The following is a 27938-nucleotide window of genomic DNA, read 5'->3' as shown; positions in this document are numbered from 1 at the left end:
TATATTCAGATTCATATGTCTAGTCTTAATACATATCTTGATATTCAGATGTGTATTTAGATTCATACGTCTTAATTTTAAATAAAACAAATGAGGTGGGCCTTATTTGTTTGTACTTAATGGAGATCTAAATCTTAATCATTCAGATCTCAGATATTAAGTGCGTTTGTTTTTAAGGTCCAAATCATTACCGTTTAGATCTTAATCATTAAGTATGTTTGTTTTTATACTTTAGAACCACTTAATGAGTCTGGATAGATATGTATGATTAAGATCTATAACAAAGCCTTAATTTTATTAAGATGCTATCATCCCCATTCATTACGTGTTGCCGCCACCGCCTACCATTATCAACTACTACCACCGCCACCGCCACCGCCATCTTCAATCATAGCCGCCGCCACTACCACCATCCACCACCCCCACCACCATCATCCTTAACAATAACTACATACCCACCCACCTTAACTACCACAACCAACTACCCCATCACCATCAATCACCATAGCTAGCATTGTCCACCATTATAAACTTCCGCCACCTATCATCACCTTCCTCAATCACAACCACAAACACCACCCACCATTATTAACTATCACCATCCACCACCATCCTCAATCATAATCGCTATCGCTACCAATCACCACTAGCTACTACCTAGAACAACCATCATTAGATTAATTAGTATTTTATTTAAACTTTATATTTATTAATTTTTAAATAAATATAAATTTCATATATTCAGATGTTAAAAAACAAACGGTCTTAATCATTTAGTATTCAAACCTTAATACACAGCTTAATATTTAGATGTGTATTCAGATTCAGATGTCTTAATCTTAATACACATCTTCACATTCAGATATGTATTCAGATTCAGACGTCTTAATCTTAAGAAAACAAATGAGGCCTAAGTCTGTGTTATAGATCTTAATCATACATGCCTATTCAGACCTATTAAGTGGTTGTAAAGTAAAAAAAACACTTAAAGATTAAGATCTCAATAAGTAAGATTCAGACTTTAAAAAATACACTTAATATTTGAGATCAGAATGATTTAGACATTCATTAAATGCAAACCAATGAGACCTAACAAATTAAATCAAAGGGTAACTATAGCTTATTTTTCATAGTAGAGGAATAAATATGACTTTCCGTAAAATCAATCCGTGTGTCAAAACCATCTATAGTAAAGTTATTTTCTTACTTGTAGTCTTGTATTTGCAATGCAACTCTTCCTTGTTACAATGGAATAGAGTCTTGAACTGGCGGGTCCAAAATCAAACCAGCCAGGTCCCGTTTGCCACCAACGTTTTCCCAAATACATCACTCCTCCTTACCCGCCTACTGGGTGGCGCTCTCCTTCTCACTCCTCCTTTCCTATGCAGAGCGCAGATCCACCTCACCATTCAGCTCCCTCTCTCCATTCGTTTGATCCAAAACCGGTAACGACAATTCTTCATAATCCACACTGCTTATCAGAATTTCAGATCTGCTCACATTCTTGAATTAGATCACATACAAAAAAAATGGATTTAAGGCCTTCCCCATCATCGGGAAGGTACGAAAGTAGTAGCAGTACCAAAAAACCATATTTATCCAAATCAGTATCCGATGCCAATAGCCACAACCAAAGTTTAGCATCCATTCTTAACAATCCACACGCCGGTAAATCAGATGGATGGTGGTGGCCCACTTCCTCATCCCTTCCCGTCGTTCCTGAATTCGCACCACTAAACCCACTTCCTAAACCCGGATCTGATTTAACCCGAACCGATTTCACCCCTTACATTGCCTCCTTTTCCGACCCTTTTACCCGTTTTCACGATATCCAAACCCACACTAAATCCACCCTCCTCCTGGACGATCAAAATGGCGAAAATGCTCTCGTAGCGTGCCTTCGCGAAGTGCCCTCTTTGTACTTCAAGGAAGATTTCCAGTTAGAGGATGGCGCCACGTTTAAATCCGTGACGGCCGAGAATTTGGTTGTGCAAGAGAAGTTGTCGCAGTATTTGGATGTAGTGGAATTGCACTTGGTCAGGGAGATTTCGTTGCGTTCGAGCTCATTTTTTGAGGCGCAGGGGCAACTGGAGGATCTGAATTCAAAGATCGTTGAAGGGTGTAAGAGAATCAGGGAATTGAAAGAGACAATAAGGCTGCTGGATACTAATTTGGTGGGGCCTGCTAGAAAGTTGCAGGAGTTGAATTTAAAGAGGAGTGATTTGGTTGCTCTTCAGAACAAGCTCAACCTCATTATATACGTTAATCAAGCTTTATCAACTCTCAATTTGGTATGTTTGATTTCAAAGAACATTTATATCCGTTTCCTAATTCTGCGAACAATCTGCGTTTGTGCTTACGTCTAAGTACTATTATTGATAATGGCACTAATTGGAAGAATGATAGTAGAGAAACGTTTATTTATGATCTTCTTTGGTAGAGGAAAGAAGTTGCACTTATGTATCTCCTCGTTTATAACACAAGCCACGGTTTGTTGAAGGTTTTGGAGGACACCCTCTTTTGTGATGCTGCTGGAATAATGTTAGTGAAATGTACTCTCTAGTTGACAGTATTAATAGCATTAATATTTATGAGAAAAAACATGAATATATTAGGATTCAAAATTTCTTATTAGGTGTAGCTTGAGGATACATTATAAGATTATGATAATAAGACTCTTAGCTTTTAGGAATCTTGGGATTTTTTGTTAACTTGAATCTGAGTGGTTTATTTGGTATGCTGTGGTAGTTAAACTTGAGGTTAGATATAAAAGAGTGAGTAGAGGTCTTCTGTGGAAGAGTTACCGTAAAAAAGGTTAATAAAAGAAAATTTCCTACAAATACAATCTTGCACTTAGAAATTGACCCGATGATGCACTAAAGTAAAGTGACCGAAGATACGTAGAACTTTGTTGGTGTCTTGAAAACATTGACTTCAGTAATAGAAAAGCTTTTGGAGCTTTTGGTGGAGATGCTAAACAATTCTCCCTCAGTTTCAATTTATATGACGTAGTTTGACTCGGCACGAAGTTTAAGAAAAAAGTAGACTTTTGAAACCTCTAGTCTTAAACATGCCATAATATTACTATAAGATGTTTGAAACTTATGGTTTTAAGCATTTATAACATTTGTGTAGCTATATAAGCTTCTCATTAATGGTAAATGGAAAGTTTAAAGTTGAATTATTTTCAGATATAAAGATGTCATTCTTTTGGAATAGATTAATATGGAAAATGTGTCACATAAACTGGAGCGGAGGGAGTATACGATTATAATTTTTTTGATATCGGATAAATCCCCTAGTGACTTTTAGCCCGAGTCCAATTGGCGTAACGGCTCAAAATTTCAAGGAGTATATACTCGCCACTCTACCCTCCTCCCAACTCAAAAACCAACTTTGTTCACAGTAGTCCTCGAATTCGTGAGTGCACCTAATCCACATATTCACGTGCTGCATCTTTATTATTGAACCAAAGCCCGGGGGAGGGGGAGGGGGGGCAAGGGACCCTGGATTATAACTAGGGGACTAAATTGTAACTCGATTCTTACTTTGGGGTGGAGGTCTTCCATGGAAGAGAGGTAAAAATGAAAAGTCTCAGGTATCCCTATATTGCTTGTACCAAAAGTTAGGGACGCAAGAGGGAAATCAAAAGTGTATAGCAGAATGATTGAGAGAGAAGATGGGTAAAGACTTAAATCAGGTCAAGTGTAAGACTACCACTAACAAGTCTTTCATAGGAGTTAGAGAGATCAGAGACAGACAAAAATGCTATTATTGAGCTTTAATCATGAAGAAAACATACCAATATCTTTGTACATATGCACAAGAGAGAAATTTCAGCTATATTCTTAAAATTAGGTTTACAGGAGTAAAGAAATCATGAAAATATAAGGTTTAGAAAAGCATGCGTCCAAATAGTATTCCCTATAGAGGTCTGGAAGTGCCTTAAGGCTTAGAGAAATTGGAGTAATACGTCTTACAGAAGCTATTCGTTGATAAATGAAGGAAAGGAAAGATACCAAATGAGTGTCAAAGAGTACCTTGATTTCGATATATATGAGCAAAGGATATAAGTAGAGTTGTACAAGCTATATGTGTAGAAGATTGTCTTTCCTAGAAAACCATATCTTTTTGTAAGGTTATTCTACCTTTTAGTATACTTCTTGTATACGAGCACGTTTTGCTCTTCTTTTAATGAAATTTGTTACTTTATCAGAAGAAAATAGAGTTGTACCAACGATAGACACTAATTGTATGATTCATAGAAGAAACTTTGAAAAGAGTAATAGAGCACAGACTATAAGGGTGAAAGAATTAGTTTTATGCATCATACATCTACAAATGGAGACTATATTTTTCCTAAGAAGATTGATGAAAATGTAGAGAGACAGAATGATCTAGACAAGATATTCCTTGACGTAGATAAAGCATAAGATAAAATTGCATAAGACAAAATTTCAATAAAAGTCCTCTGGTTAGTGTTGGAGAAGACATGTATACCCAAATATACAAATTCCACAAGAATACGTGCAAACTAACCATTACAAGTATGAGAATCATGGTACGATATGCAAGGGAGTTTCCAATAACTGCGGATCTACACTAGGGGTCGTACTTGTTTATCTTAGTATAATGAGCTAACTTATAGTATAAATGATGATGTTAATGATGTATGCTATTTGAAGATGTATTCTGTTAATTGATGAAATTATCGAGGGAGTCAACCAAAAGCTTGATGAGAAGCAATTTAGTGAGGGTTTCAGTAGAAGTAAAACAAAATATATGCACGACAAGTATAGCTATAATAAGAATGAAGATGAGATGAGATTGGACGGGATTACAGTATCTAAATACAAATAACTCAAATATGAGCTCATCGTTTTAGGGAATGGTATGATGGGTGAATTTGTAACGCAAAAAATTAGAAAAAAGTGACTGAAATAGAGAAGTTCTATAGGAGTTATATGCAATAGCAATATATTTACCAAAGTGAAAGACAAGTTATATAGAACGGTGGTACGATCAGCAATGTTATATGGTAATAAATATTGGGTATTCAAGCTAATATATCCTCAAGTTGACGAATGTCAAAAATGCATGACGGTCATTTAAGATTAGACAAGATCTAAAATGACCATATCAATATTAATAGTACACAGGATAAAATAAGAGATGACTTTGGTCATGTCCAAGTTAGACTTTCAAATGCAGCGGTCCATAAGTTTGACATTGTTATGATTGAAGAAATGTGTTCAATGGGTTAGACATAAAATTACATGGATATAGGTCGTCTATCTTTAATATCCGTGCAAACTTAGAATATAATAGATGAAAAGATCTATATAGGTGATACCAACTAGTTGGGATTAGAACTTGATCATGTTTGATAAACTTACATTAGATTTAGTGATTGTTAGAATATTTTTTAGTTTGTTTAGAGATAGTCTACATTGGGAGAAATTTAGAGAACCTCTAGTCTTATTACACTATCTTATTGGGTATTGGACTGGAACAAGTCCAAATGGAGCGAAATGAATATTTGAGGATTCTTATATCAAACACAACTAGCTCGGAATGAGGCGTAATTATAGTATGCAATTTGACCTAGTTGAGATATAGAATGGTTATTGAACTCTAATAGTCAAAAGTAAGAAATGATATGGTACCCTTATGTTATTGACTTTTAAAAAAAAACAAAAGACGTTCTTATATTATTTCACTTGAAGAGTGTAACAACTTTACCTTTTTATTTCTTTTCCTTGATTAAGTGAAAAGTTGTATTGGTGTGATGGGGAGATATCCTGCAATCCTACAAGTATGAATGGTCCTCTACAAATAAGATCAGACTATCAAACTTACCCTCAGGCCATTGGTCTAGTGGTAAAACCGTAGCTATTGATGTGTGATTAGACGTATGTGACGATATTAAATCATGCGGTAGACTAAAGCCTGATATTTAAGTGGAGAAGACTCGAGGGCGGGCCTAATCCGCATATCACGTGCTACGCTTTTACCAAAAAAAGAGGGGTGAGCCCATTACCCACCGAGTTTTGAACTGTGTGCCACTAGCTCTTAGGGATTTCAGAATTATAAAGAAGGTCTTCGGTCTAGTGGTAAAAGTGTTGCACGTGATATGTGGGTTAGGCGTGCCACGAGTTTGAAGTTTGAACCCTACCTTAGACAAAACCTTGGTGTTTAAATAGAGAAGAGTAGAGGAGTGAGCCCAATACTCGCCGAGTTTCGAACCCTATGCCACTAGCTCTCGGAGATTTCTCGATTATAAAAAAAGAGATCCGACTGTCAAAGTCACTAAAATTTAAACTCCAAAACTTAACAAAAAATAAGAAAGTTCCACTTATGGCACACAAACATCTTCAACTTCCTCGAATGCTCTTTTGTTTCTTTCTTTATGTGTTGTCCAAAAGAGCACCCAAGTGACTGAAGTGCACCGAAATGATTGGAAGTGTATGGCGTCGCTAAAGAATGTGATGACCATTTAATGTAGTTGATCATGAAAGTTGTGCGGGATTAATGTACTACTTCCTACGTTCCATTTTTGTATGATACTCTTAGGGGTCTTTTGGTAGGATGCACTAGATAAGCTAATGCATGCATTGACTTTGTGTATTAATAATACATTGTTTGGTAGACATTTTGAGCATATGCATTAGTTATACATCCTATTTGGTATTATCCTATGCATAACTAATGCATAGAAAACAATGGTATTAGCAATGCAATGGATTTTAATGCATGCATTAGCTTAGTTAAAGACAAAATTGTCCTTCAAAATTTATGCTTGATTAAAATATGCTAGTTAGTATATTAATGCAAGTTCAAAATAATCCAAATAGTGAGAAATAGAATTATATCCCTAATAAATAAATAAATACTTAGCATATTTCCTTTTTTATAAATAAATATTTAATTTTATTTTACAATATAGGTAGACAAATAAAATAATTTTTTTTAAACTTTTTCATATAAAAACATTTCTCAACATATGTTTCTTTTAAAAAATTAGAGTGTGGACTAGTTTTGAGGGCATTTTTGTAAACAAACAATTCTTTTAGAAATTGTGCAATACTTTAATACATCAAACCAAACAATGGATAAGAAATATGTCAGCATAACTAATACCAGCATAACTAATGCAAGCATAACTAATACCAGCATTACTAATACACCCTATTCAGCATTATTCTTATGCACCCTACCAAACGACCCCTTAGTGTTATGGTTCGTTCCAAAAGATTGGCAACTTTTTATATTTGAAAACTCTTTAGTTTTAACTTTCCCATTTTTCTCGTAATGACAAAATAGGAACAATATGATATGTTAAACACCACAAGTTTTTAAAAGTGCTTTTGGTATGTTAGAAATACCTAGTTTATGAGTCTAAGTTTTTCCTGAAACGCAGTGTCCTGTCACACTGTCATAAGGAATAAAATGAGAGAGCACACGTTTATCCTGCGTAAAGAAAAGATATCACATGAAAGATATCTTTGTAATTGTTCCCTCTTTTCACTTTTTGGTTAGGGCAATTTGCAGAGGTAAGAAAGAACGTGAGAAGGAAAAATGAAATACGGTAGTACAGTAATACTAACCATTCAGCCATGGATGCTTAGCGGGGATCCTCGTACATATACTCAGAGCATTACTTTTAGGTACATCTTATCAGAAGAATGAGAAACCATGGTCTGAGAAAGGGAGAAGGATGTTCACTGGGATATGGAAACATTCAGTTATTCAAAAGATTATATTGTATTCAAATTGGAAAAAAACTGGTTGTCACCTTTTGTTTCTCGAGTGGTCAACTGAGGAGGTTCTGCTTGTGAACTAAATGTCTGTGTTTTGGGTCTTGAATAATAAGTAAAAAGAACTCAGGAGACTTGAAGGAAGAGGAGGTCTTGGAGCAGGGGAATTATCTTATTATGGAACTGAAGAAGAGGGTTTTTTTTCTAAGCCAACTGAACATTCACTAAGGTTATTCCATTTGGATGGCGTAATGCGAGGTTGAAAATTTTCTCTTCATTTCTCGCCCTATATCATTCTGTTCTACAATATTTTCCCTTCTCTTTTCATGCTTGCATGGTCAAACAGTCATCAATCTTTACATGTCACTGTTTGACAGCCTTTTGAATTTCGCTTGAGTAGTTTTAATGGCTTTCAGCATGAGAAAGTCTGGGATGCTACTCCATTTGTCTATTGACAGCATGCCAGAATGATTACTACTTAGTATTCTTCCATTTTGATTTGCCTTTTCATTAAGCAGAGTCAGTTTTTCATCTGTGTTCAGACTTTATCCTTCATCTATTGAAAAACAATATTTTACTGCATGTATTAGTCTAACCGCTATTTTATACAGCTTGTTGCATCTGCAGATTGTGCTGGAGCTTTAGATGTCACAGATGATTTGCAACATTTATTGGTACGTTACAGCTCATGTAATTTTGTGTTCATTTCCATTCCTAGCCTTCCCTGTTTTTTGACTATCGCACTAGTTTCTTCTCGGATTTTGTTGCAGCTGCAACCTCTTCTCTATCACTATCTTATTCTACAATTCGATGTAGAAATACGTCAAACTTTTTGAATTTCAGTTGGGTTATATAATGCTTGAGTTTTATTCTTGGCTTAAAATGCTAAATTAAACTAAAAGTTCTTTGTTGTTGTGGATTTTGGACATTGCAAATGTTTATGATGGAAAATGTTCTATTTGTCAAATGATTTACTGCTTGATAGGATGGAGATGAACTGGCTGGTCTACATTGCTTTCGACACCTTCGTGATGAATTGGCCACTTCAATTGATTCTATCAACAGGTTAGTCTATTCGAGTTAGCTTTTTATTCTGTTTCTTGGATTTGCTGACTTCATTTTATTAAGGTAGTCTAATTTTATATGTTGGATAAACAAAAGTTTAAAGCAAAGTCTGTATATGCCACAGTAAAATTTTGGTGAGTTTATCTTCTGCATATATTCTTATTGAGGTTCTTGTGCTGCCAAGGTACCAACAATTAAACTAAGTTTAGGGCACAGCCACCTATTGCATAATATATTTGCCTAGCTATTTCTACTCTTAATTGCAATTTGTGCCTACTTCGTTTCTAATTTCCCCAAGCACTTCTTTTTGGCGAAGTATCTATTATGCTAGTATGCCCTTGAAGAAACCTTTTAGCATACTTTTCCTTATAGAAAAGGTACGTTTTAGCATATTTTGGTATTGTTATTTACCAGATCCCATCTTATAGCATTCTTTCAGTTTGCATACTTTGTTATTGTTACTTACCAGATCCAATATTGTAGCATTCTTTCAGCAGAATTTATGCGTATAACTATACAAGAAGCTGGCAACATGGATGTGGCAATTACATCAAAATTTAAAGCGCGGGCAACCATTGCCATTAATGGAGAAGGCCATGAAGTAAGCATGATTTGTTATTTTGTACTTTGATGTTATTGTTGCAGATTGTTTTCATTCTGTTTTAGACGGGAAAAGTCCCACTTTTGGAAAAAGATCCAGTACCCAATAGTTTACATAAAGAACAGCTCTTGATTCTCTATGAAACTGTAGCTGGAAGATGAAGAAATCCTACTCAGCAACTGTTCAAAACTTGCTCCATGCTTGATTCTAGATGTAGTTTATGCATCTGCTGCTGCCCAATTTTCCAATTTTTTGTGCGTGTGTTGGGGGGAGGGGGGGGGGGTTACATCTGTCCTTTTTGTATCATCCTGCATTCAATATATCTATCAGTGAGATAGTTGTGGTATGAATGCCTGCTGTTGCAGTGTACTATGTGTCTGTGCCTTTAGGTAACTTGGCAACAGGTCATACTAAATTGATGTTGATAATATTGCAGGCTAAATTGGATGAAGAAGAAACCTCAAATTTCCGAGACCGGCTTCTTCCATTTGTTATTGGATTACTAAGAACTGTGAGTTTTCTCTATGGTTAATCTGTGACATCATTGCTTATACAAGTTGTCAAGTTCTGGGTGGATCACGATTTCCTTGAAGTGGTGACTTCATGATCTAGGTCACAACTCAATCTCTTCGAACTACGCAAACACACCACTTCTCAGAAATGCACTACTCTTCTCTCTCTCAGAATCTGGGTGAGGAATAAGTTTTTAATGAAGCAAAAATGTGTACATAATAAAACTATAAATCTGGATCAGGTCATGCTGAAAAGAGTGAAACTGTTAAAACGGCATGTTAAGTGAAGTAGCGGGATATATAGGTCACAAGGTAAAATGTAGGATTTGGATGTCAAGGAGCTCTGAAAGTATAGAATATTAGAAAAAAGAACAGTTTCTGGACAGATGGTGATCAATATTTGAATCTGTCCCAAACACTTCAATTTTTTTTTGTTGTTAAAAGAAAACTAATTTAAAAGGAACTTACAACAGTGATAAAAATGCTAGACTAAAAGATTTGGGGTTTGTGGGGGGGGGGGGATTTTTGGCTTACATATTTATCAGTTCGACGATTGCATGTGAAGCGTAACTTTGTTTAGTTACCAAAATTAGAAGTAAGTTGGCATAAGAGTGAAGGCCGAAGACTGGTAACTCGGAAGAAATAGTGAATAGAGGTTATGTATCCCGTCGTCCTCTTTCGTCCAAATTTGTTCCATAGCTTTCTCCCCGCCTGCGTGTGTATGTGATTATTGATTGTTAACTCGACTCATTAACACGCGAGCCGTCACGTTGCATTATATGCGAACTAGAAGATGATATAATCTGGTCCCCTTTAATGGGTATAATTTTTGGATCTATTTTCATGAATGTTTTTTGAGCATCTGGAGTTACACAAAGTGATTTTTGTTCTAAAGCATTTCTCATATTTGACTCTTTAATTTCAGGCAAAGCTCCCTGCTGTGTTGAGAATATACCGTGACACTCTTACAGCTGATATGAAAACTGCCATTAAGACATCAGTTGAAGAGCTGCTTCGTGTTCTGTGTGCCCAACCTTTGGATTCAGATTTTGTTGCAGGCGAGCGAGTGGTTGATACAGATGGTAAGTTAACAATTTAATGTATCACGGCTGCTTGACTTTGATGAGAAGAGCTTTGGTAGAAAAGTAAATTGTCAATAGGCAAAAGGGTTTATTTTCCTTTTCTTTTAATTTGAAACCAAAGGGTGCTCTCAGAGGTGGGAAGGGCTGATTCATTTTGGTCTACACAGGGAGGGGGAAGGGAGGTTGATACCTGGTTTCTGATTTCATGTATCTGCTGACTTAGGTGGAAGCTCGTCTCTTGCCAGTAGATTAAGAAGCCTGCCACCAGAAAGTTTTGTTCAACTTTTGAAGGCTATTTTCATGATAGTGCAGGTAATGTGTACTTGGTCATACTGTGAAACAAACCTTGCAATCAAACAAATAAAGTTCATTATCATGCAATATCATGCAATATCTGTTCCCACAAGGATTCTATTGCAATGTTAATGCCACTGCTAAGATCCCATGATCTTTTAAATCAATGCTTGTGTTATTAATTAATTCTACGTGATGATAACTGATAAGTACCTGAGATCCTTCATCAGGTTCAGTTGGACTCTTTAATTGTTAATTGATTTGGGGCCGATGGCTGCATACACTGATTAGACCTAGATAAGTTGATTTCTCCATGAGAAATCAGTTTTCTGTTTTATAGCTCCGCTGCATGCCTTATTGCGTCTAGGCTTTTTTATGATGTTTTAATGTTTGTTGCAATTTCATTTGTTTAAAAATAGTTCTTTTAAAGCTTCCTTTCTTGGGGCACAAAATTGATCCCATTTAAGGTGTGTAGTTATCTTGAATTCTGGAAATGAAACAAAAATCTTTTACACCAATGGGAACAACTAATGCCATTTATAGTAAAGTGGAGAAGGGTAGAGGGCGGGCCCATTATTGCTGAATTTCGAACGGCCGTGTGCCAGTGGTGCTCGGGGATTTCTTGGTTATAAAAAAAATATATTATAGGTAGAAGTCATTTTTGACTATGACTCACTTCATCAGCAATCCATCTGACTGTTGAATACTCGTTTTGTCATCCACCAATGGTCCACTACCACCTCACACCTCACCTGGCACTACCTCTTCACTGCGGCCATAGCTGCCACCATTTACTAGAGTTTGAAGTAAACTAAAGACCTAATTGATTAAGATGGTTGTTCGCGTAAAGCATTTCATTTCAAAGAATTTTCTCTTAAAAATGTTATACGCTCGACCTAAGGACCCTAACTTTGCAGTGGACTTTGTTGTTGGTGTTTAAGTTGGTAATTTTACCCTTTGAATTAGTCTGGGTAATTGCTTCTTGCAGAAATCCTTGCCGTGTTCTTTTTTCAAATTTAATTTTGGTATGATGTAACTTGATATTTTTCTTTTAGTGAATGCAGGCCCACTTAGCCCAGGCTTCTGAAGTTAAGAAAACAATTGAGTGGATTATCTGCCATCTTGATGATCATTATGCTGCTGACTCAGTTGCTGCTGCAATTGCACTTGGGGCAGCAGCTGCAGAAACTGCTAGTGAAGCTGATGGTCAGATCACCACCTTTTCACAGTTTTCTCCCTCAAGCAACTTTTCCAGGGGTTTTTCAATCCACGAGAAGGGCAATGATGTGACAACTATGTCACATTTATCGAGAAATTTCAGGTTTACAAACATTAATTTGCTGTTATTCTTAGACGTTTGTTCTGTTATGTTGTCTTTATTATCAAAACTTTTATTGAGGGAAAATTAATTTCTCGTCATTATTTATTTGTTGAAAATATTTCCATCAAACTGCGGGATGCATGTTTATTTGTTTGATAGATAATTGCTCATCTGGTCATTCTTCCATTGAAAGTTTTCGAAATTGGTTCTCATAATATCCAAGTAGCACATTAACTCTCATTTAATATTATGTGTTTTTTGGTCTCTCTACCAATTTTTTTTTTTTTTTTTTTTTTTTTTTTTTGCAAAAAAAGTTACGATAAATTAATGGATTGTTAGCTTCTAAAACCATGTATCATCCTTGTGTTATGCTAGTGCAGGTTATTTTGGTGGTTGCAGAATTTTAAAAATCATAACAGTATAACATGTTCTCTCCAAAAAAAAAAGGAGTAACAAAAAGAATTTTTTTCCTTAAAGTTGCACTTTGCAGTCACATGCTCCAATTTACACTTATAGGAATTTGTCTGTGGAGGTCAACAACAACACATTTCTATTAATAAAAGGTTTAATGTGTGTAGTCGGACTTCATTTTTTTTTTGTTGAGAAGGTAACATATCTGTATATTAAATATATAGACTACACAAAAAGCTGTATAGTCACCCATAATTACAAAGAAAGCAGAAAAGCTCCTAATCCTTGGTCTTCTCACAAGGAATCTAAAACGCCAAAAATAGACTCATGATCTTCTAAGTACATTCCTTTACACTAAAAATAGAACAAGATTAGACACTTCATTTTCATCTTCTGAATATGACTGGATTTATCTTCAAAGCATCTTTGATTTCTTTCTTCCCAAATTGTCCACCAGATGCAAGCTGGACAAGCCTCCATCTCTCTTTCTGACTAGAAAGATTTCCTTCTCTGTTCCAGCATCTGTTCCAGCATGCTAGAACTTCTGGTTTTCGTTTTGGCATAGCCCACATGATAGCCCTTAAGCTGATGAAAATCCTCCATAACTGTATTGTCAATTACAGTGCAAAAAAGATGATTGATTGTCTCTGCCTCCTCTCTACATAAGTAACATCTTGAACATAAATGGTGACCTCTCTTGATTAGATTATCCTGTGTCAGAACTGCCTCTTGCCAAAAGCCATGTAAAGTAAGCAACTTTGTAAGGAATTTTAACTATCCAAATCAACTTCCATGGCCAGCAACCTGTCTGATTATTTGAAAAGTTTAAATCCTTATAGGCTGATTTAATAGAAAACTCCCGGCCAAGTCAAATAATCTTCAGAAGTACTGATCTCCTTAAATTGTTCCAAAGTGCTATAAAACTTTGTTATCCTGTCAATCTCCCAGTATTTTACGATCTTCTGAAAGGTTGGAACCTTCATTGGCCCATACTTCTCCTATTGTTGCTTCTTGCTTCTGATTCAGAGTGTAAATGTCAGGAAAAATTTGTTTCAGAGAACCTTGGCCTAACTAATTATCCTCCCAAAAAGATATATTCAATCCATTTCTTACTCTGAATTTGGACGATTCATGAGTTTAGGCCATAGGTTCCTAATGGACTTCCATAGACTAACCCCATAAAGTCCATTCACAGATTTTGTTATCCATTTTCCTTTTATACCATACTTCTCCCTGACTACCTCTCTTCACAGTGACATGAAGACCAAGACTAGACTTTTGGCCTGAGAAACCAAGACCACAGTTACCCCCTTCCTATTTGTGTGACACATTTCCCTTTCAGGACATCCCGTTTTTTTTTGATAAGGTAAATTGTATTAATCAAAAGGGAGAGAACTCCCGTATACAGGAAGTATACCAAAAAGTAGAGAATTTACATCAGAACATGATTCTCTACAAAAGATGGCCCAATCTTCTATACAAGTAGGGGCTATATGAGTGCACCAAAAAGCGATCAAAGATAAAAGACTATTCTTAAGATGTGAAAAAGGAGACTCAATCCCCTCAAAAGCTCTCCTATTCTCTCCCCCCAAACTATCCACATGAGAGCTAAATGATATCCATTATTATTAGCTCTACAAATAATGATTGGCGCATTATTTGTTTGGCGCATTTATACAAATAATGATATCCATCTTTTTCTTTATTAAAAGATTACTCTAGCCATCTCCTACTTATTGCAGAAATTCAAATTCATTTAAACAAAGATGTAATGTTATTTCAATGGCTAATCAACTGCTACTTCATAATCCTCCCACTCTTACCAGTTTAATTTTACACTTAAGTTACTTTATTAAACTCCAGTCAAGTGAACCATGTCACATAAGATTGGACGGCGAATGTACCATATTTTTTGCCAGAGTATTGTTTTCATTCTGAAGCATTCTGTGTTGGTGAAGCACTTAACTAATCTGAAAAGCATGTTAACTGGTTGCTGAGATTTTTTCAGCATTTTTCTCTTTCTTGTATTATTTATTCTTTTTTGCCCCCTTAATTAGGGGGCTAGTGTTGGAAATGGGTGTTTCAATATCTGTGCTACTGAAGATTTCTGTTATGTTTGTTTCATAACTAGTAACTAGGGCTTTAAATGAGTGGATTTGTTGCAAAATAAGCTTGAGTTATTTTTTAGCTCTCCGAATTAATCTTGAATGAGAAATTGTACTAGTTTAGTAATCGAGCCAAACTTAGTTCGCCACATGTGATACAATGATTGCGAATGACTTATATGAGTATGCTATATTACATTAAATATTAAATACTCGAGTTTTAAGCTTGAAATTTGCTTTTTGATGTGATTTTTATTTATCTCGAGCTGTGTGCAACTTGTGAACCCAGATTAGGTCAAACTCGATCATAGAATGTTGCTTGATTATTCAACAAGCCAAGCTAGTATATAGTATGCTTGAATTTGATTCAGCTTGATTATAGGCCTTCTAGTAATTCAGCTACTCTCTAAACATGTTTGGTCTCTGTTATTGAAGTCTGCTTTATAATTGAATTGTTAAGCTTGTCACATTAAATTAGGCATTTATTATGTGCTTTAAATTGGCGGCTTACTTTCGGGGACTACTTAAATTACAGATAGATTTGCCAGATACTTATGCAGCTGTTTTTTTCTTTGATAGAGCTGATATACTGAGAGAGAATACAGAAGCTGTATTTGCAGCTTGTGACGCTGCTCATGGAAGATGGGCCAAGATCCTTGGAGTACGTGCTCCTATCCACCCTAAGTTGAGGTTGCAGGAGTTCCTAAACATATATAACATCACTCAGGAATTTATTACTGCCACTGAGAAGGTAAAACTTTATTTTTATATGAAGTATAAAATTTACTAATTGTAATTTGGTTATTATGTTTATAATTCTCTGTTATTCAAATATGAACAGATTGGTGGAAGGTTGGGGTATAGTATCCGTGGAACCATACAATCACAGGCCAAGGCATTTGTTGATTTTCAACATGATTCTCGAGTTCGTTTCTCTTCCAGCTGAATTTATGTGGTTCCGCTGTCTCTTTCCTGGATTATTAAATGTTTTGTTGTTTAATTCAGATGGCAAAGCTGAAGGCTATACTTGACCAGGAAAACTGGGCTGAGATTGATGTCCCCGATGAGTTTCAGACCATCGTCACATCACTGTTCTGTCCCAAGTCTGGGACCACTGGACATGGTGATGACGATTCTGCTGTCACTGCAACAAGCCAGACTGAAGTGGTCCAAAGCAGCAGTGATCCTTCCATGGTGGATGCTGGAGTTCCAAATATGTCTCATAATACGGAGCAGAGTGATTCTACTTCAACACACCTAGATAGTACAGCACAGGTTAGTCTTTCAAAATTGAGCTGGAGAACTAACTCTAAGGACTGCAGTGCTGATTTTAGACTATTTTAATTCAGAGTAATGACACGAACTCAAGAGACCGCGGAAGATCTAATCCTAGAATGCTTTCCTTTGGGGGTGTTTCATATCACATGGTAAACTGGTCAGTGATTCTCTCTTATTCTGATAAATTCTTCTGTATTTTGAGTTAAAATTGCAGTTTCTTTTTCCAGTTTTCATTTCTTTGTCATAATTTTGTTCGTCTCAAATGCTTCGCTTCTTGTTCCTTGCTTCTTTAATACTTGATGCAGCCTGTACTTAGCTACAATTAATATGAAAATTACTTCCTTCCTCTTATTTTTGACTTAAAATTGCAGTAGGGGTAAGGTCTACGTACACACTACCCTCCCCAGACCCCACTTGTGGGATTACACTGGTTTTTTTATTGTTGTTGTTGTTGCTGTTGTTACTTCCTCTTATTGCTACTGTTTCCTGGTCATTTGGTATAACATCTGATTTATTCTCTGCATGTTTTCATTTTTCTTCTTAAATTAAAGATGGAACCTGCAAAATAACATCGTACTGTTGCTTTTCAGTGGCTTGATTTTGGTGAAGATGTTGTCAGAATATATTGACATGAATAATAGTTTAACCGGCCTATCATCAGAAATCATTCACCGTGTTGTTGATATCTTGAAGTTTTTCAATACGAGAACTTGTCAACTTGTCCTTGGAGCTGGAGCCATGCAGGTATACTCTTGCATTCTAAATGTGTGTGGCTCATGGGTCATTCCTTGGATATGCCAGACAATTTCGTGCGCTCCGCAAGCCCATCATCCCTTCCACTTCCAGTCCCATTCTTCAATCATATTTTATAGTGCCTTTTAGAATAAAATAAACAGAGTGGAACAAGCATAGAGGATTCATATAGCAGGCTCCAACTAGTTTGGGAGTGAGGATAGTTGATGATTTTTTTATTTTTTATTTTTTTAATACACAAAGTAAATGATTCATTACTGTAAACAACAATACAAAAAGAGTGCTAACTGAAAAAATTTATGTACTAAAGCAGGCTGAGCGTGTAGGGAAATTAAAAAATCTATCAGACTATCTATAGCATATACATCTAGAGTTTGCACCAAAAAGCTAATTGCTGCAAAGATATATATATCTTTTAATCTATGTATAGATTGAGTTATCCCTTCAAAATATCTTCTATTTCTATAATATTTCTTGATTGTCTTTTTTAGTTCTTTACAGTTTGCACCCTTAACGTATGTAATCTTTTCTGATTTACACCTCATCTTTTTAAAAAAAAATTGTTTTACGCCCTAATCTCTGTAGTTCCTTGCAGAACCATAAAAAGTTCCTTTTCTCAATGATTTACAAGGAAAACCGGAAAGTAAAATTAACTAAACAAAAAAAATGACTTAAATTAAAAAAACAAAATCAATATTGAATAACAGACATTCCTTTATGCATATTCTGGAACATTTAGCTCGAGAGGAACAGAAGGTGCTTTGAGGGGAAGGAAGAGAACATTTCGCTGCTGAAGAATAGATGCATCCATAGTTTACAAATTTGGTGTAATGCTGATTTTTCTAATGATCTTGATGTGATGCTGGATTGTCTGGAATCCTGCAGCTTTAGAGGAGAATTCTATCTAGCTTTTGTACTTTGTTTCAGTACCAGCTTGGTGCTGAGTTTATATTAATAATAATATCTTTACTCGTCAAAAAAATATTGAATAACAGACATTTGCTCGTTCCTCTTCATTCAAAGAAACGCACTCCAAAACTATCAGAGTCACTTCTTGTAGGCTCTTCCCTCAAGACACACTCAAGGACTTTTCAGACCTTTCTAGGGAGAGGGAGAGATGGCACTATACTATGATGAATTAGAAACCCAGAAAGACGTAGTGCAAGTCCATTATCGGTGTTGAGTTCATTTCGTCATCAGAATTCATCAATTTGCTCTCAACTTCTACAATTTAATGTTATATACAGATCTCTACTCTCTCCCTCTCCCTAGAAAGGTTATGGCCATGCTTTTTTTCATTCTGATGCCAGTTGTAGTAGATGGGTACACCATCAAAGCTCTTTCAGTGCATTGTAACTTGACTCAAATTATTCCTGTTCTCGAGGAGTTCATATCAATCTTCAGCAGCTAGTCCCTGTTTAATGGCCTTCAAAAGATTTCTTCTTGCACTGAAGAAGCGTAGTCTCTTTTGTCATTTAACCACATTGACTATTGACTCTGATTGTTGTTATATCCCACTTAACAGATCTTGGGTTTATGTTAGTGAGCACGTATTTCTGGTCTGGGACTTGTTTCTGGCGGTTGTTAAGTTGTCTAAGGTCTCAATGCCAGTAAATGTATTATATTGATGTTTTGGTTTTTGAAGTATTCTTCTGGAAATCATTATCAAAGTGTAAAAACTTTCTGCTTTTATAGTTTGCCTGTAACTTGAATTAGAGTTTTTGACCTAATTTGCGTTTCATCTCTACTGAGTGTTTTTTTCACAATTTCTTCTCTTTAAGCATTTTCTCAGTTCTATCTTGTATATGCAATATTGGTGTTGTTAATTTGAGAAAATTTTGCAGGTTTCAGGTTTGAAGTCTATTACTTCTAAGCACTTGGCTTTGACAAGCCAAGTCATCAGTTTCACATACACTATAATTCCTGGTAGGCAATGATGAATAGAACTGTTCACTGATGGAGTTCTTATTTGTTTCTTGCTTGTCTAATTCCTTGTCCACTATTGCATTCATGGTTGATCTTTACTTTAAGATATATCAATGTGGTTGGACCATTAATAATAGCATGCCAAGGTTACCTTTCATTTAATTTGCTACCTGAATTCAGGTTGGAATTTAAAGTGGAACATATGCTGGTTATGTACATTGTTATCTTTCTACCTCTGTCAGTGTATAGTCGAAATTCATGAAAATTTGGTGGTCCATTGCCTATTATACAAAATGTAACGCATTGACATTTTTTTACTTGAGTGTCTGAATGAGTATCCAGAGGAAACCAGCCATTCAGGTTTTCCATAGAGTTAATCTCTCTTCATCTGCGAATTCGTCCTGCGTTGGGTGTTTTTGCATTACACATGATCACCTCTGTCAGTTGGCAACTCTGAAAAAGTTCCATTAAGTCTTAATAGTTGCATGATTCCTTTTTCTTATTGAAAACTCCCGGTTTGCCACAATCATGTCAAATAATTGCTGATATTCTTACTTGAACCTGGTATCTTCAAGTGTAGTGTCTCACCTATCTCATCACACATTTTAGCTTCCTTTCATCTCTCTCTGTCTCATATGCATAGTCATTTTAACCTGAAGCTCCCATGCTCATTTTCTCCTGTTCTTCACCCTTTCGTCATCAGACTATTTAATGCTACTGCTACATCTCTTTTGTTCACCCTTTCTTCGTTAGTGTACTCAGTGCTACATCTGTTTTCTTCACCTCTCTAAATGAGTCTAATACGTGCTACATCTCTTTATAGAAATATACTACTTTCTTTAGGCTATAAATGATTCATTTTCCTGACATTAGAGTTGTCATTTTGTCCTGCTCCCAGAGATAAATTAGTAAGGGAAACCCAAGACACACCTTATCAAAAAAAGGGGACACCCAAGAGGCAAAAGTTTTTCATTTCATGGGCCTTATACTCAGATGAAAGTTTATCTGAAAAAGGAGCAGAGGACCAAGTTTGTCTAACTAAATTTGTTGACTAAGGGCATATGTTGGAAATCATCTTGTGTAATGGCTTTTATCTACTATTAGATGATATGATTCTGGAATTTAAGCTTCAAATGCCCTCAATTGCAAAAAAAAAGGCGTAGAAGTATTTTTCACGCTTTAATAACTTTCCAGAGTTTCTTTGATACCTATTATGTAACCCATATTCATTTTGCATATTTTGTATGTTTGAAGAAATCAAGAGGATACTGTTTCTGAAAGTGCCTGAGACACACAAGGGATTGCTAATGCTGGAGGTTGATCGAGTAGCACAGGTAAGGAAGATATTTGCTTATGTTCTTTAGCTACTTATGGAATGAACATTTCTGCTTCTTGGTCAACCTTCAAGGTTTTTTATGATGTATCATTTTCTTTTGTGAAATTTCCTTGGGTATTTTTCATTTTTGTGTTCACTCTGCTAGTGTAATTCAGGTTATCTTTTTCACCTTTTTTGGGGGTTGGGCCGGTGGGGGTGGGGTGGGGTGGGAGTGTAACTTCAAGGCTTTTATTCTTTCTTCTCTTCTTAAGCTTGTACTTTTGCACCTTGTTCGTGCCTGTTACTATATGCTTTTTTAACTCATTAAAGAGAGTGAGTACCCTATTTAATCTTACCATATACAAGTACGAGATCACCAGGAAGTAAATAAAAGAATTAAGGGCATCTTATTAGATGTTACCATTATTTATGCAAGTATGGACCATGTCGAGCTATACCTGACCATACACTATTTTTTGTATTTATTTTTATTTATTTGCTTTACTTGCTTATCAAAATATAAACGCAACTGCTTTTATGTTTTACCGTGCCCTAGTCAAATATTTTTCTATGCTGAGATCATCGTACTTTTAAAGCATCATAATCCAAGATATTGGCTGGAAATCCTTGACTCTAAATCTCTTTCTGTGATTAGGACTACAAAGTTCATCGTGATGAAATACATTCCAAGTTGGTACAGATAATGCGGGAAAGATTGCTGGTACACCTTCGGAGTTTGCCACAAATTGTTGAGAGTTGGAATAGGCAAGAAGATACTGACTCACAGCCAAGTCAGTATGCTCGTTCAATCACAAAGGTAGAAGCTTGTTTGTGATATGTCTTGACTGTTTTTTCACCTCAGTTCTTGCCCTTTTTTAAGTAAAGGTTTTGTGAAATTTCTGCAATTAACAATACATTCTAGCTTATCAACATGACATTTGTGCAAAGGTGATGTGAGAAGAAAAATTGAGTTGAAGAAGAGAAACTATTGAAGTGTGATTACTACCTTCCACGTTGGAATATTGATGAACCAATCTGTGAATCCGAACATTGCCATGTTGACTTGATATATTGATGATTAACGAGTTCACTCACCTCTTGGAATATTTACCTTCTAACTAGATTAGCTAAGATTTTTGACTCATTCTCGAAATAAAATTGATCTGATGTTACAATGATTTTTGGTCGTCTTTCTTGTCCTCCTATCTTCAGTTATCTCTTAGGGGTCGTTTGGTAAGGTGCATAAGAATAATGCTTAATAGGGTGTATTAGTAATGCTGGTATTAGTTATGCTTGCATTAGTTATGCTGGTATTAGTTATGCTGACATATTTCTTATCCATTGTTTGGTTTGATGTATTAAAGCATTGCACAGTTTCTAAAAGAATTGTTTGTTTACAAAAATGCCCTCAAAACTAGTCCAAACCATAACTTTTTAAAAGAAACATATGTTGAGAAATGTTTTTATATGAAAAAGTTTAAAAAAAATTATTTTATTTGTTATATTGTAAAATAAAATTAAATATTTATTTATAAAAAAGGAAATATGTTAAGTATTTATTTATTTACTAGGAATATAATTTTATTTCTCACTATTTGGATTATTTTGAACTTGCATTAATATACTAACTAGCATATTTTAATCAAGCATAAATTTTGAAGGACAATTTTGTCTTTAACTAAGCTAATGCATGCATTAAAACCCATTGCATTGCTAATACCATTGTTTTCTATGCATTAGTTATGCATAGGATAATACCAAATAGGATGTATAACTAATGCTAGCATAACTAATGCATAGGTTCAAAATGTCTACCAAACAATGTATTATTAATACACAAAGTTAATGCATGCATTAGCTTATCCAATGCATCCTACCAAACGACCCCTTAATGTTTCTGCAATCTTGCTAGTGAGTTCACTGTCTTGCATAGTTTCTGCGTTTAGTTCTTACATGCTTGTTACTTCTGTTTTTTGTTGTTTCCTTAGGTTCTCTTTGTTTTATCAGAAGTTTCATTAACTCATTTTACTTTTCTCATTTGTTTGAAGGAAGTCGGCCTTCTTCAACGTGTGTTATCTCGAACTCTGCATGAGGTAGATGTTCAAGCTATTTTCAGGTGAGGATTTGAAAATTTGAGGTTCTCTTCCCTGAAATGTCCATGAGCTAGAAGAGAAGATTTTTCCTTTTTCTTTTTCCTTTGGTGGGTTGTTGTGGGGGGGGGGGGGCTCGGTTTTTCTTGCGCCAGCAGTGATGCCCTTTCTTTTGATTCCCTTAAAAAAGTAATCCGTCCTTACACTTCTGTCGGAAAAAAAGGGGGGAAAAAGAGTAACATCCATGCTTACTTTACAAGAGAGCTATCTAGAAGATTAGCTTCACATAGGCAGTGAATATAACTCTTGTTGATATAAACATCCTCAAGTATGGCTTTCCCTAGCTACTCCCCCAGTTATATTTATTGATTAAACTAATTTATACCCTGGATGCTGGCTTTGAAAACTGGAAGAATTGTTCTCTCTCGTCGTCCCTTGCTTCAAAGAGGACTTTAGGTATTTGTGACCAAATATGTTTATACCAATGATTATCATTACTAATAATGAGTGTGGGATACTAAGCATAAGTACGTCTTGAATTAGTCCTTGCTTGCAGAAGATGGTTACTAAAAGATCTGATACTTGCAGGCAAGTGGTTATCATCTTTCACTCACAAATTTCCGAAGCATTCTCACGATTGGATTTTAGCAGTCAACAAGCTAGACAAAGGTACTGTCTAGTGTCTGTATAATGAGAAATTTTATTCATACGAGACATAATTTAGTGATTAATACTATTTGATATTCTTTGAATGATACAATTTCTAATTTTTACTAACCTTCCCTGGGAGTTCTTTATTTATTCCTTTATCTGTTACCTCCTATAACTAATTAACTTGTTTTTTCTTGTAACAGAACGTATCGTGATGTTCAGCATCTTCTTGGATGTATCAGATCGTTGCCTTCTGATAGTAAATCCAATCCCCCTAATTGGGGGCAACTTGATGAGTTTCTGGCACAAAATTTCTGTGCAGAAGCTAGTCAATAGATTCCTTGTAAAGTAGTCTACATCTCAAAAACATCGGATAGGCATGATTGGAGCAATCAAGAGGACACGTGAAGACTATGCATCAATATTGTACAATTAATTTGAAGGTAAATATGGTGTTACTGGGCTCTTATGTGAATAGATAATAAGAGACACTGTAATGAATCGGAGGTCAGGGATAAGCTGTGTGAGAGATAAAAGAGATGGAAAAAGAGTAATAAAGAAAAGCATTTGAGATTACTGTCTTTCACCCGCATTCTTTTATATGTGCGATACTGTTGTACTCACTTTTATACAACGTATCTAAACAAGCAGCATGCTATAATATCCTATATTTGTGCATGGGTTGCATCTCCTACTGCTCCATTGTTGAAGATGCCTTTGTTCATCTAATCAGTTACATTTAACTCATATCGTCGCGATTAAGTGGATGTGTGGTTGTGTTTAGTAATTAACAAGGGGGAGAGTGTCTTGATGAATCGTAGAGAAATGTGAAATATCACAGCGAGATGAGAGCTTGCTTAGAGATGTGGAAAATGTGCCAGAGTTTATAGTAACAAGTATGGAAGAAGTGCACTGCAGAAGGATAGTAACTTTTGTTTCATCTTAATGTCTCATGTGAGTTTCATTGCTAACTGATTCTGAGTAATATCATCTTATTTTCTGTAGTCAAATCATTGGATTTTCTCAAATTATGTCATTGACTACTATCGCATTTATGTACAAATTTGTAAAATAGTTATTGTTGGAAAATTCTCTTCATAACTCTGCAATTTCCCCAGATGCGCAGTCTTCTAACTGGATGTCTTATTACCAAATGGAGTTTTGAGGGGAGAAAGAGTCCTTTAACAGCAATTTTGGAGTTGTCATACACAGTAATGATTTGTCAGATGAATGATTTTTTTTTTAATGATTGTATTCTTTTGGCCTGGACTGTAGATTTTTTCTTCTCTTGAATTTGGAGAAAAGAAAGAGACATGAGCTGACAGTGGAAGCTGAATAATTTTCATAGAGTGCAGTTGTAGTGTATACTAGTGAAAATAATTGTATGTATCGGTTCCTTGCTTTATTCAAGCATGTTTTCTCCTGTATCAATATCAAAGATCCTCCTAAGAACTATCCTTGTACTACTATACTAATATTGGCCGTATGATGATGGCATTGTGGATCTCATTTGTTTTTTTAGACAAAGTTGTCACAAATAACCCAAGCAGAATGGTCAAGCCTATTTGAATTTGTTATTGGAGAATGAGGAGGAAGACATGTCTCATAGAGAGGCAATCCTCAAATACGTACTTTGACTTGACTGTCAGAAATAGCTGCATTCCATTGCAGGCTACTATAGAGGCCCATCCTGTATCCCTGACTTGCGAGCTTGAACCTTGCTCAAGGCTAACCCTTCCACACTCAGGGTCAGGAACGGGAAAAGCATAATGAGTAGGACGGTCTTGAGGTCATTCTTTCTTTTAGGAGAGATCCCAACCCCTTCTTTAGCACAGAGTAGGCATTTAGGGAATAAATCATTAACACGAGTAGTAGATCATATTTGATGAAAGGAAAATAAAATAAAATGGGATCCATAGTGTTTGTATTGTAAGAATAAACTTGAAATGAGGTATAGCAGTTGTTGATTGTATTATAACACTAAAAACAATCTATCCTGGTGTCTTGATAATGTTTGTAATACGATCTCACCCGTGGAAGCGTGGTTTGCTTTGTCAAATATCGAGTTATTAAGCTGGACTGTCTGTTGTTTTGAATTGTTTCATTCACGTAATGAATTGCTATTTGAAAGCACTTTCTATTAGTATTCACTTTATCTTATGTCTGGCGTTAAAATGTGTGGGCCGCCTTCCAACTTTGTCCTAGGAAGTTTTGAATCTGAATTGTGTTGTTGGCTCAAGATCAATTTATTTGTGGAAAGGATCATCTCTTTAAGTTTCCAACAACTCATCTGACACCCACAATTATTCTGACTTACAGCTTCAAACTCATGCTAAATAGTATGAATCCAATAAAGGAGCAAATCATTTGCCCTTATCGTGAGGTGAAATTCAAAAATAGCCAGATTTACAAATGACAAATTAAATATAGCCACTGTTTAAAAAGTAATCGAAATTTAGCTTTCATGTAAAGATAAATCTGAACGAAAACACTATTCAAAATCCGGAAAATATTCAGCATAATATATTGGACTTTCAGTGCTCCAATCTCCACTATATTATGCTGGAACTTTCCGTGTGTTGGAGTTCCAGCATAATATGCTGGAAATTCATACACAGGTGCACCAATCTCCAGTATATTAGGTTGGAACTTTTCGTGTTGCAGCAAAACAACGGCTATTTTTCAATGACTTTGCAAATGTTGGCAATGTTTTAATTACCATTCCGAAAACTAGATAGCCCGTGCTATTTTAACCTTATCCATTAATGAACTCCATTACGATACAAAGGGTTTCTTTTATTCATTCTCCTGGCCCTGTTTATCCTAGTCTTGATTTAGAAACATCAAATCTATGGGTGTTTAACGGGTGGACCGGGCTGGGCTGGGTAGGAAATTTTAGTATCCGTACGGGTTATGGTCCGGGCTAGTTACGGGTTGGGGCCTACCGGATTTAACGGGTTCGGGTTCATCCGGGTAAAAATTGAACCGTAAGGGTTACGGGTTGATGGGGTCGGGTCGGGCTGGGTTTAGTGTTATTTTTTTGTATTTTATATAATTATTGTAAGTTATATTAATACAAAGTAAAAATATAAAGAATACAAGGAAGATGGGAAAATATTGCACTTATAAATTGCAAGTGCTACATTTATTTCAAAATTTAAACTTACAAATTGAAAGATTTACATTTAACAACAAATAAATTAAACAAAAAAGAGTAAATTCAAAGGTTTTATGTTGCCTTAGTAAGTTCTTCATAATCAATATGAACTGAGTGATCTTCTTCTGGAGTGTTAAATTCGGATGGGTTACCATGTGTTAATATATCTCCAAGTTCCATGTCTTCTGGGATATCAACATCTTCACGTCCTTGATTTCTTCGTTCCGATCTAATCCAATCTCTGAAACATACTAAAACTTCCAAAGCATTGCTTCCCAATAAGTGACGGGTGTCTCCAAGTTGTTGTCTTGCTTGGCTAAATGCACTCTCTGATGCAACAGTTGAAATTGGCACATTCAACACGTCCCGAGCCATAGTGAAAAGAATAGGAAATTGCTTTCCATTCTCATGCCACTATCCCAACGGTGAAAATTCCTTTGTGCGAGGCTCTTTTTACTTCTGCAAGTAGAATTGAAGTTCATCAATGTTCCTGCTACTGGTTTGAGTTTTAGAAAATGTAGAAAAAATATTAAAACTATCAAGGCCTTCTTCATCATCCACAGTAGCAGAAGTGGTACAATGCATAGTGGGATTAACATTGCCTACACTAAGAGCAACATCATCAATTATATTTGCATAATAATTATATAATTGTTGTAAATATTCATTTAGCTTTGTTCATACAAGTATATAAATTTGGGGTTTCAGTTGGTAACAAACTCCATATAAGTATATAAAACATTCATTAATTGGTGACAATCAGACATCTTAATAGAAGGATTTAAAACAACACCAATTACGTAAATCGGAGGAATTGGAAAGAAATATTTTTTGAATTTTGCTTGCATTTTTTCAATAACATCCCTATATTTTTCTTTCTTCTTAAATTCAAAGAGTAGAAAAGAAATTTCAGCTATATGTACTAAAGCCATAGTAACAGTAGGGTAATATGCTCTAGAAAACTCAACAATAGCTGTATAAAATTTATGTAAAAATTTAACAATATCATTAATGACCTCCCAAGTAGTAGTTGTTAACATACGGTTTGGATCAGTACAATGCGCATTAGCAACTTCAGTTATTGGGAATCTATATTTGTAGCAACATTTTAAAAATATATATGTATAATTCCATCTAGTAACAATTTCGTCTGACATGAATCTGGGTTTAAGGTTATACTGGACACACTTATTCTTAAATTCCTTTATTCTAGATTGTCTATTATTTCCTTGAATAACACCAACTGCTCTTCTAACATGAGTAATCTCAGTTGAAAATAAATCAAGGTCACTTTAACAATTAAATTATAAACATGACACGCACACCTAACATGAAAATTTTCATCAAGAGGTGGTTTCAAATGCAATTTTAATATTGAAATTGCGGCATTATCAAAAGACATACACAATACTTTTTGCTTGAGATTATAAAATTCAACAACTTCACAAATAATACTACTTATAAATGCAGCAGTATGACTCTGATCTTCATCATATTTAAAAGCGATAATACGTTTTTGCATACAAGTAGTATCATCTATCCAATGACATGTAATTGTCAAATAATCATTTCCATTAACAGCATGGCCAATATCAGAAGTTAGAGAAACTCTACAAGGAA

The 27938-nt window shown here is 35.4% G+C and overlaps 1 protein-coding gene across 2 annotated transcripts; it reads left to right on the top strand.

The window, feature by feature from the left end:
* The first annotated feature begins 1222 nt into the window (after nt 1-1222).
* Nucleotides 1223-24613, top strand: LOC104249455 (vacuolar protein sorting-associated protein 54, chloroplastic-like). 2 transcript variants are annotated; one of them, XM_009805885.2, is made up of 20 exons: nt 1223-2291; nt 8369-8431; nt 8743-8822; nt 9306-9423; nt 9860-9934; nt 10861-11017; nt 11241-11329; nt 12376-12632; nt 15728-15899; nt 15990-16073; nt 16154-16423; nt 16498-16583; nt 17017-17170; nt 19024-19105; nt 20360-20439; nt 21076-21237; nt 22469-22536; nt 23099-23179; nt 23365-23604; nt 24280-24613. In XM_009805885.2, the coding sequence occupies exons 1-19, from the start codon at nt 1530-1532 to the stop codon at nt 23495-23497; spliced, it is 2973 nt and encodes a 990-aa protein (XP_009804187.1). In that variant the 5' UTR covers nt 1223-1529; the 3' UTR covers nt 23498-23604; nt 24280-24613. The 2 variants fall into 2 exon arrangements, with proteins under 2 accessions (XP_009804187.1, XP_070024441.1); XM_070168340.1 differs by having other exon boundaries at nt 23365-24115.
* Nucleotides 24614-27938: the final 3325 nt, after the last annotated feature.

The sequence above is a fragment of the Nicotiana sylvestris genome, chromosome 2 (genome assembly GCF_000393655.2).
Source record: "Nicotiana sylvestris chromosome 2, ASM39365v2, whole genome shotgun sequence".
Taxonomy (NCBI): Eukaryota; Viridiplantae; Streptophyta; class Magnoliopsida; order Solanales; family Solanaceae; genus Nicotiana; species Nicotiana sylvestris.
This window is presented reverse-complemented; position numbering and strand designations above follow the sequence as displayed.

Coding starts and splice junctions, on each gene's coding strand:
- LOC104249455 (XM_009805885.2), top strand. CDS start 1,530: ATGGATTTAAGGCCTTCCCCATCATCGGGAAGGTACGAAAGTAGTAGC. Junction 16,584..17,016: donor TCATATCACATGGTAAACTG/GTCAGTGATTCT, acceptor GTTGCTTTTCAG/TGGCTTGATTTTGGTGAAGA. Junction 21,238..22,468: donor ATGCTCGTTCAATCACAAAG/GTAGAAGCTTGT, acceptor ATTTGTTTGAAG/GAAGTCGGCCTTCTTCAACG.